Genomic DNA, 20,990 nt, shown 5'->3' with positions numbered 1-20,990 from the left:
TCCAATGGTTCTGCTGGGCTGCCTGGGCTCGGGAGCAGCCCATTAGTTCTGAGAACATGTCCTCTCGCGTCTTCTTCTTCCTCCGCCTAATGTGCGCTAGCCTCTGGGAGTGTGATGCCAGGCTGGGTTGGGAGACAGTCGCAGATGTGGCTGTGGGAATGAGAAAAAGGTAGTGAATTCCTCCAAAAGATAAATGTAGTTGTGAGCAAAGAACATAGTCTTTCTCTGTGAACAAGACCATGCACTGCACCTATCACATGCGCACTCAGGACTAGGTCGAATTTTCGGACCTCGCCTTCAGTGCCTGGGGTCTTGCACTGCCGATCTGGGAAGCGGGGCAGGACACCGGAATTTCTGTAGCAGGCAGACATGGTAAGCCGTAGACTTGTGGCTGCTTAAAACTTTAGTAGTACCACTGGCCTCCTTTCACATTGAAAGCAATGCCAGTCTCTGCTGCCAGCAATCGGCCAAGCATGAACTCTGCCCCTGTCCCACCCCCTCGCGGCTGTCCCAGGGAAAGATCCCTGTATGCTGCCCCTCTCCCGCCTCCACCGCGTGGCTGTAAACCGGCGGTTACAGTTCTGTAAAGGAACGGGCAAGCAGTCCCAATACTAACAGTCCCCTACCTAATTCAAAGCAGGTCATCATGAGCGACATAACAATAATGAGGATCTCGGACAGCGATAAGGAAAGGATGCTTTGGGAAAGCCAGCAAAGACCAGGGCCCTATGCAGCCATGCTGTGCAAGGCTATGATCCCGGAGTACTTGAGGATCTCCTGGCGCGGAAACGTCTCCTACTTCGGAGGACCCAATAAGGCCGCTCTCCCCAGGAACCTGATGAACAGGCTTTCAAATTACCTCCAGGAGAGCTTCGTTGAGATGTCCCTGGAGGATTTCAGCTCTATCCCAGGTCATATAGACCGCATTTTAATATAGCTGCACTGGCAGGGACTAAAGAGTGGAGCGGCTTGGGCAGCAGAATCATGGACAACCGGACATTGTTTGATTTTTTTTAAATAGTTGGGACTGAAACGTTAATCGCCTAGGGCACACAAATCATGAAAAACACATTGTTCTTATCATTAATATTCCAGTTCTGTTAAAAATAAATGTTTAGATGTTTAAAACACTTACTGCTTGATCCTTCCCCTGAATCTGTGTCCGGGTTAAATGCTGGGGACGGTTGGTAGGGGATCTCTGTAAGGGTGATGAAGAGCTCCTGGCTGTCGGGGAAATCAGCTTGGTAAGCACTGTCGACTGCCTCGTCCTCCTCATCTCCTTCCTCATCTTCCCCGTCCGCTAACATGTCCGAGGAACCGGCCGTGGACAATATCCCATCCTCAGAGTCCACGGTCAGTGGTGGGGTAGTGGTGGCGGCCGCACCTAAGATGGAATGCAGTGCCTCGTAGAAACGGGATGTGTGGGGCTGGGATCCGGAGCGTCCGTTTGCCTCTTTGGTCTTCTGGTAGCCTTGTCTCAGCTCCTTGATTTTCACGCGGCACTGCGTTGCATCCCGGCTGTATCCTCTCTCTGCCATGGCTTTAGAGATCTTCTCATAGATCTTTGTGTTCCGTCTTTTGGAGCGCAGCTCGGAAAGCACGGACTCATCGCCCCACACAGCGATCAGATCCAAAACTTCCCGATCAGTCCATGCTGGGGCCCTCTTTCTATTCTGGGATTGCACGGCCATCTTTGCTGGAGAGCTCTGCATCGTTGCCAGTGCTGCTGAGCTCGCCACGATGTCCAAACAGGAAATGAGATTCAAACTGCCCAGACAGGAAAAAGAATTCAAATTTTCCCGGGGCTTTTCCTGTGTGGCTGGTCAGAGCATCCAAGCTCGGACTGCTGTCCAGAGCGTCAACAGAGTGGTGCACTGTGGGATAGCTCCCGGAGCTATTAGCGTCGATTTCCATCCACACCAAGACTAAGTCGATATGGCCATGTCGAATTTAGCGCTACTCCCCTCGTTGGGGAGGAGTACAGAAGTCGAATTTAAGAGACCTCTATGTCGAACTAAATAGCCTCGTGGTGTGGACGGGTGCAGGGTTAATTCGATGTAACGGCGCTAAATTCGACATAAACGCCTAGTGTAGACCAGGCCTTAGTTTAAACCGTGCAGGTTTTAGGGATGGTAAGTGTGTTGGTCTTGTAGACAAAGGATTATTGGCATTAGCTTTTCATCTGTGCTAAAGTGATTGTTTTCACGCATGAAACTGAAGTGTAGAAAAAATGTTAAAGGAGTACTTGATAAATCTCTTGTATTTCCAGAGATGTTTTAGAATGGCCCTATGGTAAATACCTTTCTTGTAAAACCCTTTCTCTCTGGTTTTTAATCTTGCCTTTTCCACTTGTGTTGTAGTGGGAGGTATTTTTTTTTAAGTTGTTGTTGTTATTTATAGCAGCAAGGAGCCCCAGTCATGGAGCAGGACCCCATTGTACGCTAAACATTGTACAAACACAGAGAGGAAAGATAGTTCCTGCTCCAAAGAGCTGACATTTATATTGTATTTGTTGTATGATATTTTGGTCACTTTAGTCTTGATTCAGTGAGGTACGTAAGCACAAGTGTAACTTTAAGCATGGTGAGTAGTGTAATTGACTTCAATGGGAATATTCATGTGTTTAAAGTTAGACATGTTCTTAACTGCTTTCCTAAATTTGGCCTTTGTCTATATCAAATTATTGGCTTAAAAGGTTACATAAAATTATTATTATTTATTGTTTCCCCCTTTCTTGTTCTTAAATTTCCCTTCTGTTTTTGCTTTTCTTTTCCATGTTTTGTTTTTCTGTTGTTTGTTCAATTATTTTTAAGCATTTATCAAAATGGTTATAGGTTTTTAAACTAACAATGAGCTACATGAGATGCTTTGACCTTTGCACACCAGTTTTGTGCGTTTGATTTATAACACAGACATTCCTATTTAGTCATTCCCTAGATTTCTAGGCTTTCCAATATAAAAACTGGTCCCAGATTCATAGCTCTAACTTGGGTACAACAACTTTCACACAGGTATCCTGATTTCCTAAGGCAAAAACAAAACCATGACAAGGATTGTAATATTGTTTATATCCCTTGCACTCGTCAAACCCTGTGTTTTTTGCAGCACTTGGGGGGGGAGGAGGAATGGAGAAAATGCTAATTGATGTGCCATATTGAAAGTGCCCATGGCAAATATTCTTAGATTAAAGGTTGCAAAATTCTACGATTGTTATGATCAGTAAAACATTCTGCCAGTCATCCACGTAGGTTTTCCCTCTTCCTGAAGAGACAGACGCAGACCTGTTCTGTAGCTTAGCTCCTCATTGGGAAAAACCACTAGAGATCATCCTTTCAGTGATGGAAGATTTTTAATGGTAGGCTTAGTGAAACCTAGATAGCAGAAACAAGCCACTATACCAAAGCACACAATCTTTTTATTTAAATAATTAGACCGAGCTTAGGAAATCAAATTGTAATGAACTCCATTTGAGAAATTGTCACCCCAAGTGGGTGGGTCTGATCTAGCTAACTTAGGCTAAGGAAAGTACAGGGTAAAAACACATGTTTCTTTCTTTGTCACAGTCAGGACCACCAGTCCTCATAATGGGATTTTGACAGCTTTGAAAGCTGAGGAGGGAAACGGGCAGTGAACATTTCAACGTAGCTACTTATATTGAAATAGATGTAGAATTTACAGCATTCAACACTTCTACCACAGGCTGAAGATTGCATATCTAACATATAGTGTCTTGAGAATGTATGGATAAATGAGCACATGGATGCTTTATATATCGCTCCACAGACAAAGTGTATAACTATGACCCAGGAAGCAGACGCGGGCAGAGCAGAATGGGCTTTAATCCATTGTGGTGGCAAACGTCCTTTGGTTTTGTATGTTTTCCTGTACATGAAATGGCTGCTGATAGCTTTGAGGCTTACTTGACCTCAATTGCTAGAACTAGTTCATGCCATTCTGTCTCCTTTTAGTGAATGGACTGATGTTGGGCAGAGTAATGGAAGAGAGATTTCCTGAGATGGTGGAGAATGGAGTACAGTTTTGGAATGAACAATGGACCCGTTCTCAGAACCATCTTATCCCTGTGGAAATGACTGTATTGATACTGCTCCCAATTTTTAGATGTTGTGATTACATTATAAACAATTCCCTTTTTTGACACCGAATGTAGGGAGTAGGGGAAACCTGAGTGGTGGGGCTCAAAAGGAAGCTCTTTTTGTTAGGGAGTCCAGGACGGGGTTGAGTTTTCATCATGAGGGACAATGGATGTCCTGCAGGCTGAGTAGCCCTACTCCCTTTAAAAATGTCTGACTGCACACATCTGCTATGTTTGAGTGTATCTGCTGTTGATACATTAGTGAATGCAATCAGTGTGGGGAAAGAGGACTCTATGAAACATCAGTGGAGAGAACAAATCTTGTTTTTAGTGACCAAATTTAAACAGTAAAACGGAGAAGGGAGAGATGATGCATTAGATCATTGTTTCTAAAGGCTCTGCATAGGGAAGGCCTTTTGTTGCCTAGTATCAGAAAAATCCAGTGGTATCCCAAGGAGGAGCTAAGCTGAGTTGCTGTTTCTGTTCTTTAGCTGCAGGAATAGGAAAAACTCAGACTTGGGTTGACAGTTAATGGGATTTAGGCTCCTAAGTGCCTATCTCATTTTTGAAAATGAGATCTGGGCTCCTAAATCAGTTAGGCATTGCCAATGCTGAGTGCAGCAATACCTAAATACTATTTAAAATCTGGGCCAATTTTAAAGCGGTCCAGCTCAGCCTCATCTAGTGGGCTAGTCCCTATGTGACTCCTGTAGCTGATGTAAATTTGAGTAGTCCTTAGGCTGCTTGCTCTAAATTATGTGGGAGCTATTTTGAGTCCTTGATCTTTCTGGTGGCAGTGCAGTATGCATGTGATTTACTGGCTAATGCTCTTATAGCTTAGAAAATACTTGGAAACAGGTAACTTTGTATATTTGTTAAGCCTAGGGCTGTCCTTACCCATATGCAAAGTACGCAGCTGCATAGGGCACCAGGAAATTTGGGGCACCAAATTGCCCCAGATTTCCTGGTGCCCTACGCAGCTGCGTGCTGTTCCAGCGGCCAGCCCGATCCCCCAGCTGGCTGAGCCGCCCAGGAAAGCTGACCCCACCCCTGCTCTGCCTCTTCCCAATGGCCCCTGCCCCTGCTCCACCCCAGAACCTGCCTCTTCCCACCCTTGCTCTGCCCCAGCCCCGCCTCCACTCCACTCCTTCCCCAAAGCCTCTACCCCGCCCCGCCTCTTCCCGCCCCTGCTCCGCCCCAGCCCCACCCCCACTCCACTCCTTCCCCTGAGGACTGCAGCAGGGGTTGGGCCTGCCCTGCACTCCCTATGTGGCAGGAAGTGGAGCAACCCAGCCCCAACCCGCTCCGCTCCGCCGGCTCTTGCTGGTGGGTGGTTTCCCCCCTGCCTCCCAAGCCTGCTCCTGCCCCCCCCATGTGGAGGCCTGGCCACCCCCTGCGGAGGCCTAGGGATGCCCCCCCCGTGGGGGGGGAGGCTGCATAGGGCACCAAAATGGCTAGGGACGGCCCTGTTAAGCCTTTATTTAATTGTTTAGCATCATAGGATACAAATTCAAACTGACTATATGACACACACAATTCAATTCAGTACCATCTTTATATAGATTTCCATGGTATGAAGGAATGAGCACAGAACTAAGAGTTAAGGAGGTTCTGAGTTTGAATCCTGGCTCACCTACTCATTCATTGTGTAGCCTTGGGGAAGTCACTTCACCTTTCCATCTTAGTTTCTTCAGCTGTAAAATTCTTGTACCTTACAGGACAGTTATGGGGGTTAATAAGTACAGAACTTTTAATATATGAAGAGCTATATAAATGCAAACATTTTTTTCCAGAGAAAGGATGTGCTACATACAGTACAAATCTTAAATCTGATATGTTACACAACACAAAGTAAATTTTCCCCAAATATTTTTAGGTTAAAATATTTTATAAATTCTCTCCCCAAAATATATGTATAACTTTTTAATATTAACATTAATGTATGTATTTGACTTTCTTGGGTGTGTGTGTGTGTGCATACATATATGGGTGTATTAATATGTATGGGTATCCAAGAAAGTTTTTGTTGTTTGAATTTGGTGTTTTTTAGAGTCTTAATTCAAAACAAGCTGGGACAGTGGAAGGACGACAAATGCCCTGCAATTCAACAGATTCTGCAGAAGGTACAGCTTTTCATCTTTGGTTGTAATAGCTTTCTAAAGTCCTAGGTAAGGTAGCATGTGTCCTTGTGCCCTATATTTATTTAGGAAGATTGCTTAGTATACATGATATCAGAGATCTGTGCAATAGATAATGGTAAAATACATAAGGCATTTCATTATAAGGGAGGTATGAAATCATGCATTTGAAATAATTAATTTACCTGTGTGAACCTAAAAATGTTCACGAGAATTTCTAATAATTGAAAAAGTCTTTTTAAAAGAATGTTAAAAAATTACAACAGCTAAATTACAACCTCATTACAATTCCAGAAGAGGGCAGGATTCAGCTGAAATAAAAACAGGCCAACTTGCAAGAAGTTCCAGTAAAGTCAAAAAGATCTGGTTAATAAAGATAGGAGTGAATTAAAGAAGAATGAATTAAGCATTTTATGAACAGTTTTAGTGGCCAGTCCTGAACTTTTTACTGTGGCAAAATTCAAATGGTTTTAAATGAGTCTCCCATATTGATTTCAATTGCAAGTTTGCCTGTATAAGGATTGTAAGATATTGTTTCATGACCATAATTACTTTTCTTTACCAGATAGATCATACTGAGCTTTGCAGACCTTGTGACAAGAAGGTCCTAGAACAAAAGAGTTATAGACTTTTAGTGTTTTTTTTATAATACTCTGATCTGGCATTTAGTTGAATACTATCCCAGATTCAAGATCTCATTGTTGCATGCACATTAGTGTCTATCTGGAAGAAGTGGCTAGTATGCAGTGGCTAATTCTACAAGATAAGGCCCTAATCCTGTAAAACATGCACATGCTCTTAACTTGATACACTGTGGGCTGGTCCACACTAACCCCCCAGTTCGAACTAAGATACGCAACTTCAGCTACGTGAAGAATGTAGCTGAAGTCGAAGTATCTTAGTTCGAACTACAAGGTACTTACCGCGGGTCCACACGCGGCAGGCAGGCTCCCCCGTCGACTCCGCGTACTCCTCTCGTGGAGCAGGAGTACTGGTGTCGACGGCGAGCACTTCCGGGATCAATTTATCGCGTCTAGACAAGACGCGATAAATCGATCCCAGAAGATCGATTGCTTACCGCCAAACCCGGAGGTAAGTATAGACGTACCCTGTGAGAAGTCCCATTGAAGCCGACATAAAGTTAAGCAGTTACATAAACGTTACAGGGCCAAGCACTGCATGATGCTGTAAATAAGAATTGGATTCCAAAGGTATTACCTAATTATTCCGAGTGAGTTAATAGACTGAGGAAGTGACCTCCTTAATAGACAATAGCTCCAGTTTACATAGTTAAGAGTTCCTTAAGTGTGATTGCCACCATTAAGCTCTTGCTGGGAATTTGTGCCCAACTTCTCCAGCAACCCACAGGCAATTAACATAATAAAGGCAGTTCTAACGTCACCATCAGCAATAATCAGCATTAACACTACCAGTCTAAAATCTACTTTTGTAAATATAAGCAACTGTTTATAATACACGGAATTACATACTGTGCTATCAACAACTTTATTATCTTGGGTGCAGACTTCTCAGAGTGCCAATGGTCAATGTGATCTTGTACCTTCCGCTGTGTGTCACTAACAGCAGGCGAATTCATAGCAGCAGCTTGGGCAATGCAAGTCATGCATGGTAGTTTTTCTTCGTGCCTGTCCAAGCAGCCTGACTTGGTGCATGCAAATATCAATAAATATTGATTTAGCACTTCAGGAATCATTTAATTTCTGACTATACCCTCTCATTTTGGGTTCAAACCTGCAAGCTGATGCTGAGCAACTTTGTGTGGTGCTGAGTGCCTTCAGCTCCTGGCACTCAACCATTACAGGAATTACGCATCACCTTAGCAGGCTGAGTACTTTATGCTCATCACAATTCAATGGCAAAGAGAGTTCCATCACTCTTCGTTAGTACCTATTGCCAGTTCTTCACTACAAAGTTTTGCCAGCATAGCTATGTTGGTTAGGAGTGTGGAAAAAATCATATAGACACAGCTTATACTGGCAAAAGAGTCCTTTAACTAGTATAGCTTATGTTGTTCGGGGAGATGGTTTAACTGTAGTGGTAAAAGAATTCCTTTTGCCAGTATAAGCTGCCTCACCATTAAGGAGCTTTGCAGGGCATAGCTATACTGCTAGAAATATAATGTAGTGTAGACTAGCCCTATGACTTGATCAAATACATTGTTATCACTTGACTTTTGCAGACCTGTGTATTTGTACAGTGCCCAGCAGAATCCTGACAATGGGACCTTTGGGTACTACCACTATAGAAATATCTAATAATAATGAATCAGTGTTTCTGTATCGTCTCATAGTTTGGTATTGTCATAGATGTTCCTATTTCTATCAGCTGGCAAAAAGGAATATGTGTAGCTCTAGCTATATGTGTGTTTGTTGCTTTTCATACAGTCATTGAATCCAGATACCTGAAAATCACTAATATAATTGATAACTTTGATCCATGTTTTACCTTCTGCTAATGAGCTAAAGAGACAAAACAAAATTGTTTTGTTGGAAACAAAATTAAATTTTTTGCTGCTACAAACAAAAATCATGTAACAAATGATCCATAAAACTCCTACAATATTCTACTAAATACCTTTGTTAATTTAGGTGCTGAGCTTAGAGCACAAAATTCTTTGCAGTAACTTCATAAAGGGATGCCCCTTAGAGTTTAAAACGCCTATTGTTCCAATAAGTAATACTTCCTCCTGGGTGGGCCTAAAGTCAAGATCAACAGACCTTTAAAGCATAATGCTAACAGAAGCTCTGAGCTATTATCTACTGAAGGTTGCTATAGCAATACAGCAGTTTGATTGCATTTCACGATGGGCAATGCAGTGGGTCAATGTAAGGTGATATTGCTAGCTTAACAGTGGATCTCCCATAGCAACTTAATTAAATTCAAATACACAGAATGACACGTTCTCTATTAAGGATGCAAAATAAAGTACAAATATATTTTACTTTGATTATTTCAGCCATTCCTATGTTATAAAAAAAATCTTGTGATTTTCTAATTTTGAAAGTTTGTGGCAAGTAATAATTGTGCAGAATATTATTTAGAGCCATAGCCAATTTATGTCTACATATTAAATCACTTACTACATAGTAAACAGAGTTTCCCCAAGGATTGTAAGAATGAATTACAGTAATGTCAACTGAACGCCAGTTAGGGTGACCAGACAGCAAGTGTGAAAAATCGGGACGGGGGTGGGGGTAATAGGAACCTAAATAAGAAAAAGACCCAAAATTCGGGACTGTCCCTATAAAATCGGGACATCTGGTCACCCTAACGCCAGTAGTATTAGAAAAATGTCTAGAGGAATTTAGGGGAGCATTCCCTGGGCGTTATCTTTCTAAAGTTCAACTCTTTTTCTCCATCTTGCTTTTTAAAATTAGGGTATGTCTACACTGCAGCTGGGAGCAAGCTAATGGAGCTTGAGCTAGCATTAGCAGAGTTCAAGCTAGAGCACTAAAACTAGCAACTGTATGTTCCGGCTTGGGCTCTGAAGCTTGGGGGGTTGGGTAGGCTTGCAAGCCCGAGCTTCCGCCCCAACAGGAATGTCCACACAACTATTTTTAGCACGCTAGTTTGAGCCCTGCCAGCATATGTCTGTGTATCTGAGCTGGAAGATTTGTTCCCAGCTGCAGTGTAGACATACCCAGAGTTACCATGGCCATCACTAAAGGGTCATTCTTTATCCACGGTTACTACATAGTAGTGTCTGGGATGATCTGTTTCCATACTGTGGGTAAATTTTTACATTATCATGGCACCTATTTTATCGGGATGAATTTGTTGTTTTATAGAATTGTTGCCTGGTCCAAAAACACCTTTTGGGAATCTTGCCTTTAGACTTTGGTGGCACTCATGAGGTTTGATGCAATAATTGCAGGATACAGTACCAGTGTTCAGCATCTCCTAAACAGAGAGCTTACCTCTGTGTGGCAGGAAGATATTATTGTCCTCATTTGAGAGACAGAGTAGTAAAGTGACTTGCTCAAGGTCACATGAGAAGCCTGAGGCAGGAATCGGAGTAGAAATGTACTAATGTTTAGAGCATTTTCTCACTGGTGGTGCTAATAGTTACTAGCCAGTAGTTGAAATTGCTGCTGCTGTTGTGGTGCTTGTAACTTGTACCTCTGCGCCATCTGCAGGTTGTTTGGAGCTTGTGCACTGTGTACCAAGTGGGTCCTGCCTAGCGTGGAAGACATTGATCTCTCTGCAAGACGAGGACTGTCACATCTTCTCACATTCCTGCTGCATTTCAGCAGGAACCCTCTAGATGGGATCGGGGAATAGGGCAAGGCACACATCTGGTTGCAACAGAAGATCATGATTAAGAAATTAATCAGTATGGACCCAATCCTGTGTAGTCTTTACTCGTACAGAATGGCAAAACTCCTATTGACTTCAGTGGGGCCAGGATTTCATCCCCAGATAGTTTAATTTGAATAAGGATTGCAGGATTAGACCTTATTATTGTTGCTGGAGTCTGCGGCTGGACTTGGATACCAGGCAGCTGTTCTTGTGAGGGGATGGATTGGTACAATGTTATTGGTTTGTAACCTCTCCCTGGGCTCTGCACAGAGTTCAGGATGGGAAAAGGTATTGCAAGCATCAAAGATCTATGAATGATATCCCCTAAAATACTAAGATATACATGCTTTTTAATTATTAAGTTATGGTTAAATTCATGTGCAGTAGCTGATTTTTCAAAGGTAAACTGAAAATGCAGCTGCATATCTGTGTCTGGCTGGAGGGTCTTGCCCATGTGCTCAGGGTCTAACTAAACACCATATATGGGGTCAGGAATTTCCCCCCGGTCAGATGGGCAGAGACCCTGGGTTTTTTTTGTCTTCCTCTGCTGCATCTGGCACGGGTCACTTGCAGGTTTAAACTAGTGTAAATGGTGGATTCTCTGTAGCTTGAAGTCTTTAAATCATGATTTGAGGACTTCAGTGACTCAGCCAGAGGTTAGGGGTCTATTACAGGAGTGAGTGGGTGAGGTTTTGTGGCCTGTAATGTGTAGGAGGTCAGACTAGGGGATCATGATGGTCCCTTCTGACCTTAAAGTCTATTAAGATATAGGCTGAGTCTGTATCTGAGGGCAGACCTGAATCTTGATTTACAAGCCTCAATATACAAGAAATAAAACTAAATATAAGGAAAAATTGTGAAAATGGGAGGGTTTATTTTATGTTAACCAACAAATGTGACAGTAGCTAACAGTTCTAGGAAGCCCTGCAGATGCTTGCTGTGCTCATTTACATGCAGATTACTTCTGCTCTGTTTGCTATTTCGTAAATGTCGGTGCTTGGGCAGATCCTGCAGAGTTTGAACATGTTTTTGTGTTCGCTGTGTCCTTTCCAATTGTCTGGAGAAGAAACCATATAAAAGAGAGCGACAGAAATGAAGTTTTTAATCTATTTTTCTTGAAAATGCAGGGGCTAATTTTTAAAATGCATGGCATGTCTTTAGGACAGTGCACAGCAGTTGGGATCTCCCATAGTTTAAGGCACAGCTTCTGATCTGTGCTATTGTGGGGACAAATCAGCAGCCTCGTTTATGAATCAACATGTATTTTCACTGCCTGTCCCTTTAAGCTCAAGAGCCTGTTTACAATTGGTCCATAATAACATAACAGCTTGTTGTACACCATCTAGTATTCTGCCCACTGGTATGCTAGTTTGGGGGATGTGTATGCTACAAAAGTACATTGTTCTGTGTTGCTTGCTTGCTTGTTCATTATTTTTTTCCTCTTCTAGTTGAAAAAAGAGTAAACTTCCATTGTTTATCACTAGAAGTTGATAAGAAATCTCGCTTTTACAGATCCCATGAACTTGGCATCTGATGAACCAGCACCTGGAAGTGAAGATGTGAAGGTACAGCTTTATCCTTGTCTGAATAACTAGCCTCTGTCTAAGTTCTCCTACTGCACCTTACGTTGTGGTATCTGAACATCTTCCATAGTTAAAAAAATAAATAAGGTGACTAATACCTGCCAAGTGACATTTCCTTTCCATTCCTGCCCCAGGGAAAAGTTATGTATATGTATGTTTATGATTTACTTCAATGAATCTGTCATGTGTTGGTGGGCTGGAAAGCCAGGTCAAAGAAATGAGGCTTACATCTGAATTGGAAAGTCATGATGATTGTGGTCATTCCTATGGGAGTGTGTTCTACAGCTTGGGACCAGCTGAGGTGAAGCCCCATCTCCTACATGCACTAGCTTCCTCCTTGAGATAGAGAGTTCCATTGTTCACGAGGAGTGGAGCTGAGGAGGCAGTGGAAGTCCAGGAAGGTGAGGTTATATTTTAGGTAATCTTGAGCCTGGGAGATAACATGGGGAAACGCTCATTAGCAATATTTGCAGGATCATACACAGAGCCTGTTAGAGACTGACCATGAGAAATTCTGGCATAAAAAATATTGATCCTGCTTGGAATTATTTTTACATGAATTTAACGTAAAATAGGATGTTTTACACTTGATAGCAGAAAGAGAAGCTATGATGCTTGCATGTAATCCCATTTTGATTAGTCAGCTGTATTTGATGTCTGTTTTATATCATGCTTTATATGTATGTATCAGGTTGTGCCCTTAGACATCCTTGGTCTCAGTTTTACTTTTTCTAGTTTACAAAATTGAGATTTGGGTGTGGACGAGCGCTAGCTGGCTGAGGCTCAGAATGTACAAGGTTGAAGTGATATTTGTAGGTTGAGAAGCAACTGGAAGATATGGGTGGAATAATATCTTCCCCTTTCATTAGGGCCTGTGCCTGTCGTTTGTCAATAGAATTTGCAATCTGGGGGTGGTGTTGGAGCTACAGTTGGGTATAGATGATTATAATACTTAGTCCTTCTTTGAGTGCGGGGGACTAGACTAGATGACCTCTCGAGGTCCCTTCCAGTTCTATGATGATTCTGTGTAGCAGGCCTTGTTGATTTTCTACGTCTGGCCAGGAGGCTGACCATTTTTTGTGGACACAGACCATACTACCATAATCCATGCCTTTGTCACCTTCAGATTAGATTACTGCAGCTACATACGGCTACATGTTAAATCAACCTGGAACCTGAAGTTGAGGCAGAATGCAGCAACCCACCTATGTTGCTGGGAGCATGTGACACTAGTGATCCCTCATCTGCATTGGCTGCCGGTTGATTTCTGGACAGAGTTAGAGGCATTAGTTCTGACCTATAAAGCTGTAAATAGCCTGAGACTGCCTCTCCCTATATGATAAGTTCACAGCTTTGGTCATTAGAGATCTTTGAGCTGGAACCCTCTCGTTTTAAACTTTTATCCCACTCTGCTCCAAAACTGTCTGTATTTGTTGACCCTTCAAGGCACAATAAAGCCTGAGCTCTTGAGGAGGGAGGGTCGCCACGAACATTAGTGCTTGTGGAGAGGTGGGGTATTGTCTGGGTTTGATTTTTATCTCTCATTGGTTATTTTTTGTTTGGAGGAGAGGCTGCTAGTTTTATCTTTTAGGCAATTGTATTTTTAATGTATGGTTGCCTCTTTTCACCTCAGCTTGCTAGTCGAAGTTCAGGGGATGTTCCAGTTGGTGGAGTCTGGTATTCTCTTTGATGCAGTTATTTCCAAGGGATGTACAAAGTCCTGCTTTTCTGAATGCAGGGGGAAGCAAGAACAAAAGGAGTGTAATGTCTTATTTTACAGCCCCAAGCTCCTTAGACCCAAAAGTTCTGTCTCTTGCTGTTTCCAGGGTCACACTCTGCTCACAGGCCACTGCTTGGCTTTCTTGCTTTTTGCCTCTGCCTCCCTCACTATTCCATCTCTTCTCAGTTTCTGGGTGTTCTGACTTGGCTTGCACGCATGCACCTGGTCATGATACTCAGTGGAGCCTCCTGCCCATTTCTGAGTAGATTCTATTAGGCCTTGTTTTAGGTGTGGTCCCTTAACTGTCTCTTACAGCTATCTTAAATGAAGGGCATTTTCACACATCAGTTAGAACAGGGGTTCTCAAACTGGGGATCGGGACCCCTCAGGGAGTCGTTAGGTTATTATGGGGGGGTGTGTCACGAGCTGTCAGCCTCCACCCCAAACCCCGCTTTGCCTCCAGCATTTATAATGGTGTTAAATATATTAAAAAGTGTTTTTAATTTATAATGGGGGTCACACTCAGAGGCTTGCTATGTGAAAGGGGTCACCAGTACAAAAGTTTGAGAATCACTGAGTTAGAACAAGGTTTTTAACTCAACCCATAACAAGGTTTCACCCAGCTCATAACAGCATTAAAGGTTCATAAAGCCTGGGGTAGGCAGTTCTTTATTTTCCGTATTTATTGAAATAAATGAAATGAACAAATGGTGCTGAAAAGATTTTAAGAGAATTCTGGAAGCACCAAGCACTGTTTGTAATGAAGTTCAAACTTGACCATTCATCTTAAAAATCTAGCTCAAATTTCCTTTTTCTAGCCTTTCAGAGATCCTGTGGTTCCCTCAAGTGAAAATGAAGACCAGGTCTTGTTGGATATAGGTAAGAAATTGTTAGCAGTTTTCACTCTTCCAAAAGTGATTGATCTATATGCTACAATACTATCATAGATCCAAATATATAGCAGACAGACAGATGTCAGACAGTTTCTCTAAAAGAAGCAGGACAACTAACTTTAATGAGCAGCACCGCATGGCTACAACCAAAAGGCGCAGTCAGCCAAATTTGTGTTATTCAGAAGGAAAACTATCAGACTCTTCTATTGTATTTAGGTCCTTGTATCCACCTGTGATATTCTAGGACCTTCCAGCAATGTAAGCGGAAATAGAAATCTTGAAAAGAATTGATACAATTAACTTAAATGAGTGAAGATTAAATGAAACACACGTAAAGAAATGTCTAGATACTATGGGGATGGATGCATTATAGTTCCCGAAGATAGATTAAAGATATAGCTAGGTAAGCCCAGCAGCCAATAACACAATCAAATACAAGCAAAACAGTGAGGAAAATTTCCAAGTTTCGGAAAAGCTACAGTAACGAAGTGCAAACATTTGATAATACAAAGCAGAACAAGAAGGAAGTGGGCAAAGAGTCAGTTAGCTCAGCCAATGAGAGCTGGGGTTCCAGCCAGAAATAGCCAGGCTGTTTCAATTTGCAATAAGGTACAGTAGCATAAATGGAACAGATAACTCAGATTGTCGATACTCAAACAACCAGTGTGCAAACTTAACAGACCTTGCTACAGAGATAAGAGCCACCTTGTTTTTTTATGTGGGGCAGTAGAGGGAATGGGTCTGATTCTACACTGGTGTAAATCCACAGATGCCAGAGATAACATTCTGGCTCAAATAAAAATAACAGGAGTACTTGTGGCACCTTAGAGACTAACAAATTTATTAGAGCATAAGCTTTCGTGGGCTACAACCCACTTCTTCGGATGCATATAGCATCCTATATGCATCCGAAGAAGTGGGTTGTAGCCCACGAAAGCTTATGCTCTAATAAATTTGTTAGTCTCTAAGGTGCCACAAGTACTCCTGTTATTTTTGCGGATACAGACTAACACGGCTGCTACTCTGAAACCTGTCATTCTGGCTCAATATTTTTAATAATCTCTAATAATAATTCATTCTCTAATCATCAGTATCGCAAATCACAATTGTGAGAGATGCTGTCAGTTCAGTAACTTTAGCATGCATATGTTGCATCCATGTATTGCCTCCCTGTCCCAGGAATGTAGAAGTTTATCAAGGGAATTAAGAGTATGTTGGCAAAAATAATAGTTTGTGTGTATGTGACTAGGGTGCCTTTGTGCATAGACCAGATTCATATTCTGGAATAAGTCTACATGCCCTGCATAAATAATAATACTGTACAGGTATGTAAAATGATAGTGTCCACATGATCACATTCTGTTTTGTTAAGCAAAACCAGTTATTGGACTGGATCTTAGCACAGGATGGCGTGAGCCATCAGGGAGCGATTATGGCTCACTAATTTTGAAGCCACATCTGTTCTGGTTCCTGCTCTGGTTACACCAGCTGCGTGTGGTCTTCAAGGGACTGAACAGCAGCAGGTAATTGGTAGATCTGTGCTCTGCCCTGCAACTGACTTACCCCTTTTCACCCTTGATATGCTCTGTCCCTCCACCAGCACACCATCTACCCAATGGTTCTCAACGGTGGCCTGTGGGCCACTTGCAGCCCAATCAGCACACAGCTGCGGCCCATGTGACTTCCTCAGAGCCATAGAGGTAGACTATATATTGTGTGGATGCGGCCCACATATCACATAGAGAGCTGCATATGTGGCCCACGATGGTAAATAGGTTGAGAACCACTGATCTACACTGAACCTAGAGGCAGCTGTCTAAGGAGCCAGTTCTGTGGGCTTAACACCAGTTCAGAGCTTCCCCCACCCACAGCTGAGAGAGTGAGAATGCTCAATGCCACCTCAGAGCTCTGGCCACCTGCAATGTCCCATCTCCAGATGTGGCCATCTCCTATTAATTTCAATAGGGCCTGGACTCCACCCTCAGTCTGCATTTTATGTTAGATCTGATGGGGTTAATCCATGAAATGTTGTTGCAGGCTAGGAGAATTGAACAAGTGGTAAGATATAGCATAGAAATAATGCAGGAAAGAGGGGAACTGTATTTTTAAAAATATTTTGTATATTAAATTAAGGTGGTTTGATGGGTTTATTTAACAGTAAAAATCTATGCATGTTTTAACTTGAACCATACCACAATAACTGTCAAATGTCACAATTTTATTGTCCTGTACTGCTTTAGACTGGTTTTTGTTGTGTTTTTTTGGCATTGTTATATTAATGGCTGTGTTTTTGGCAGGAGACAGACTCAGTGGGGGATAAGGAGAGAGAAATGGGAAGAAGAAAAACAGAGCGAGATACTGAGGGGAGGTGTGAGGGAAGAAGAATGACTAGAAAAGAGCAAGCGGTAGAGTGTCTATAGGAGGTAGGGATGAGCAAAGCAAAGAATACATTTAATGGTGAGACTATGTAGTGCTGTTTGGTCATTTACATGTTTCTGAATATCAAGCAGCTGATGGATATTAGCTTTTCCCTTCTCTGCTCCATTTTCCCCTCCCACATGGCCCCTCTGTCCAAAACCTCTGTCAAAAGTTAATACTAATAATAGCAGCTTTTGAAAGGACTCTCAAGTCCTTTTCTAGTTGCCTGGATCAACACCCTGCTCTTATACCAAACCCCTCAGGTTCTAGCAATACCCTTCTCCCAACAGGTATTTGCCTTTAAGGTATTTTGGGGTGTCCACAATGCCCTCTCCAGAATCTTCAGGGGAGCTAGATCTCCATGCTCCTCCTATACATTTTTTGGGGGTGGGAGCTGTGACCACATGGGTGCCTTGTGGGCCTTTACTTTGCACCCTGCAGTAGGCTTTTTCTGTTCTGCTTCTGTCTAGCAGGGTGTGGGTTGGTTTTCTGCCTCTCAGCAGCCCCTGTCAGGATTAGAGAGGCAAAGAGCTTTCCCTTAGTCCCCGATCCACTCCCTGCAGAGTGAGGGTGTGTGTGTGTGTAGGGGGGGGGGGGGGTAGCAGCCACCTAATGCCCACTGAGCATCTCTGGGGGCATTTAAGAAGCCATTTAAACTGTGGAGACATCTAGGGTAAAGGGTTGTAAGGATTTTTGGAGGCAGTGTTTGCTGTATTTGAGAATTGGTGGGGTAGGTGTAAGGTGCTGGGGGAAAGGAACTATTAGGTCAGGTTTAAAGTTGGATTATGGGGACTCCATACCAAACAGTCTCTTCATCTCTCTCTCCTAGGAGTTGATAGAGATCTGGGCTATGTAATTAAAAACAAAAGCAAAAGCACTACAGATACATCTTTATTTATTCAGTGAAAGAAAGAGAGAGAAAAACTGCAAAGGATGGGAGAGAAAAACGAACACGGAATTAAGGAGAGCGAGTAAAAGATACAAAAAAAGAAAGAAAAAGCAGAAATGTGGTTTTTAAATTTAATGTTAAAACATGTCCTCACAGTGCATTGTACTTCTCCAGTTCCGCAACGCTATGTTTTTGGGAAGGAGTCTGGGAAGTGACAGCTGAATGCTCTTACTGTTTGGCATGTAACTGAATTAACAGGGCATGTGTTTTTAAACATTTATAATTCCTTCCTGTTTTGCATAACTAGTTTGAGAAGGAGGATGTCCACAAGGCCAGCTTTAAAGCCGTAAAAGCTTCTTTTTCCAATAGAAAAATCCTAGTTTTTCCAGAGAAATATTAAACCTTTTAAACTTCAAAACATAAGTGTGGACTTTCTTCTCAAAATATCAATTAAAAACGTGGAAGCAGGAAGAAGTTACAACTTTTCAAACTACAGTATTTGTCTTGCTCAGATAGTTGTAGTGCAAGTGACCTGGCAGTGGGTTTTGTACATCTCTAGTCAATCCTGTTTGCATTACTGGCAGCAAGAAAATGAAAACATAAATAAATAAATAAATTAAAATTAATTCTTCAGTCCACATTCTGCACTTTGAAAGATAAAAACAGTGAAGCCACATTTTTGGCAAATCTATGCCTGACCAGGGCAGCGCAAAACTTTTAGTGGATTCTTGTCCTTTGATTTTCACGGCTTTCACAGAAATCCTAGTTTAACCGTATATCATCTTAAGGAATTTAACATAATGATCTTTTCTTCTGTATGAACCACTAGGACTACAATGTAATCTGTATAAAATCTGGTTTCAATGTTGCTGTTTTGTTTGTTTTAATTAGCTTTCCGTACTGGAGTTGGTAAGATTTAAAATGTTTTCTGTAGAAAGAAATTGATCTGCTTTCTTGATGTTCTCCTGTGCTTAAATAGTATTAGCCTTTAGTATTAGAGTTAGGTCTATAAAGTAATTACTACTACTGGTCTGGATAAAATCTCTTTTTTAGATATTACATATGTGCTGTCAGAGATGGGCAAACTATTTGTAACTAAGGCTTTTATAGTCAAATATGCCTGTTTTTGAGTTTGTGACCATAGGAAGTAATGTTTTAAAAATATGTAAAATTTTATTAAATATTGTCTATTGAGATGACTGAGAATTTTGTGACAAATGTGTTCTTTTTTGTTAACTGGCACTGTTCATTCCTTGTTTGCCCCACTTCTGCTTCATGCAGAGTTGACACTTTAGGAAGGTCCCTTTCCAATATGAAGAGTCTCAGAAACGCCTGCCTTTATCCAGTTTTATGGAAGAGGGATGGCCTAAAAATTGCAAAGCAACATCATAACTGAGGAAACCCATGATTTTATTGCCCTAGCAGTCCTTTAATGTCTGGAAATTACACATCACTCTTGTTTGCAGGGGTCTCAATGTTCTTTAAGAGTTGTTTCTGGTATCTTTGCAAAACCTCAAGGTGAGTGCTACTGCACAGTGAAGAGTGCTTTAGTCTGTGGCTTCTCAGAAAACCTTGCCAAAAGCATTCTTTAAACAATGGATAGGTGATCCTAGTTTATTTCAATAGAGAGACAAAGTGTATGCATGCTTATATGTCTATAAACAATCAAATGTCAGGGTTTACTTAACAGCTGAGAGCTGAAGAAGAACTGAGAAGTAAGCTCTCTTTTATTACAAAAATATTCCTAAGTATGTGAACCTCTAAACACAGCTTAATTAAAAGTTCATGGAAAAATCTCCAAGCATAATATTAAGCATTAAAATATGCAGGCTTTTTTGTTCTTGGCTCTCAAAGTTTCTCCCTCTTTTCTTGATTTGTCTGAGACACTATTATGCAAGTAACCCCCCCCCCCAGATAGATAGATAGATAGATAGATAGATAGATAGATATAAAGAGAGAGAGAGAGAGAGAGTCATAGGACTGGAAGGGACCTCGCAAGGTCATCTAGTCCAGTCCCCTGCACTCATGGCAGGACTAAGTATTATCTAGACAAGTGATTTTCAAACTTTTTTTCTGGCCGACCCAGTTGAAGAAAATTGTTGATGTCTGCAACCCAACGGAGCTGGAGATGAGGGGCTTGGGGTGTGGGAGGGGCTCAGGGCTGGGGCAGAGGGTTGGGGTGAGGGCTGTGGGGTGGGGCTGGGAATGAGGGGCTCAGGGTATGGGAGGGGGCTCTGGGTTGGGGCAGGAGGTTGGGGTGCAGGAGGGGGTCAGGGCTTTGGGTGCAGGCTCTGGGGTGGGGCCTGGGATGAAGGGTTTGGGGTGCAGGAGAGGGCTCCGGGGTTGGGGGGGGACTCAGGAAGGGGGTTGGGGTGCGGGGTTTGGGCATTGGCTTACCTAGGGCAGCTCCCAGTCAGCGGCGCAATGGGGGTGCAGAGGCAGGCTTCCAGCCTCTCCTGGCACTGCGGACCGCACTGCACTCCAGAAGCTCCACTGCGGACCGCACTGCACTCCGGCTTCTAGGTGGAGGCGCGCAAGCGGCTCCGTGTGGCTCTTGCCCGCATCCATCGCCCCCCCAGCTCCCATTGCCCGGTGGCCAATGGGAGTGTGAAGCCGGTGCCCGGGGCGGGGGCAGCGCACGGAGCCCCGTGGCCCCCCCGCCTAGGAGTTGGACCTGCTGCTGGCTGCTTCCAGGGCGCAGCGCCTTACCTTAGCCAGGCAGCACCACTGACGGGACTTTTAATGGACAGGTCGGTAGTGCTGACCAGAGCCGCTGCGACCCAGTGCCTTCCATTCTCCGACCCAGTTCTGGGTCGCGACCCACGGTTTGAAAAACAATGATCTAGACCATCCCTGACAGGGATTTTGTTTGTCTAACTTGCTCTTAAAACTCTCCAATGATGGAGATTCCACAACCTCCCTAGGCAATTTATTCC

At 42.8% G+C, this 20,990-nt stretch overlaps 1 protein-coding gene across 1 annotated transcript in view; it reads left to right on the top strand.

Moving 5' to 3' along the window:
- Positions 1-17,135, top strand: part of LOC135879846 (rho guanine nucleotide exchange factor 28-like) — a 49,293-nt gene extending 32,158 nt beyond the window's left edge. The window contains exons 5-9 of the mRNA XM_065405886.1: positions 6,144-6,216; positions 12,064-12,116; positions 14,673-14,733; positions 16,120-16,270; positions 17,045-17,135. Of these exons, the coding sequence (XP_065261958.1) occupies positions 6,144-6,216; positions 12,064-12,116; positions 14,673-14,733; positions 16,120-16,270; positions 17,045-17,135 (429 nt within the window). The remainder of the gene's footprint in view (positions 1-6,143; positions 6,217-12,063; positions 12,117-14,672; positions 14,734-16,119; positions 16,271-17,044) is intronic.
- The last annotated feature ends 3,855 nt before the right edge of the window (positions 17,136-20,990 follow it).

Source organism: Emys orbicularis, chromosome 6 (assembly GCF_028017835.1).
Source record: "Emys orbicularis isolate rEmyOrb1 chromosome 6, rEmyOrb1.hap1, whole genome shotgun sequence".
In the NCBI taxonomy this organism is placed as follows: domain Eukaryota; kingdom Metazoa; phylum Chordata; order Testudines; family Emydidae; genus Emys; species Emys orbicularis.
The sequence above is the reverse complement of the archived record's forward strand: the minus strand, read 5'-3'. Positions and strand labels throughout refer to the sequence as shown.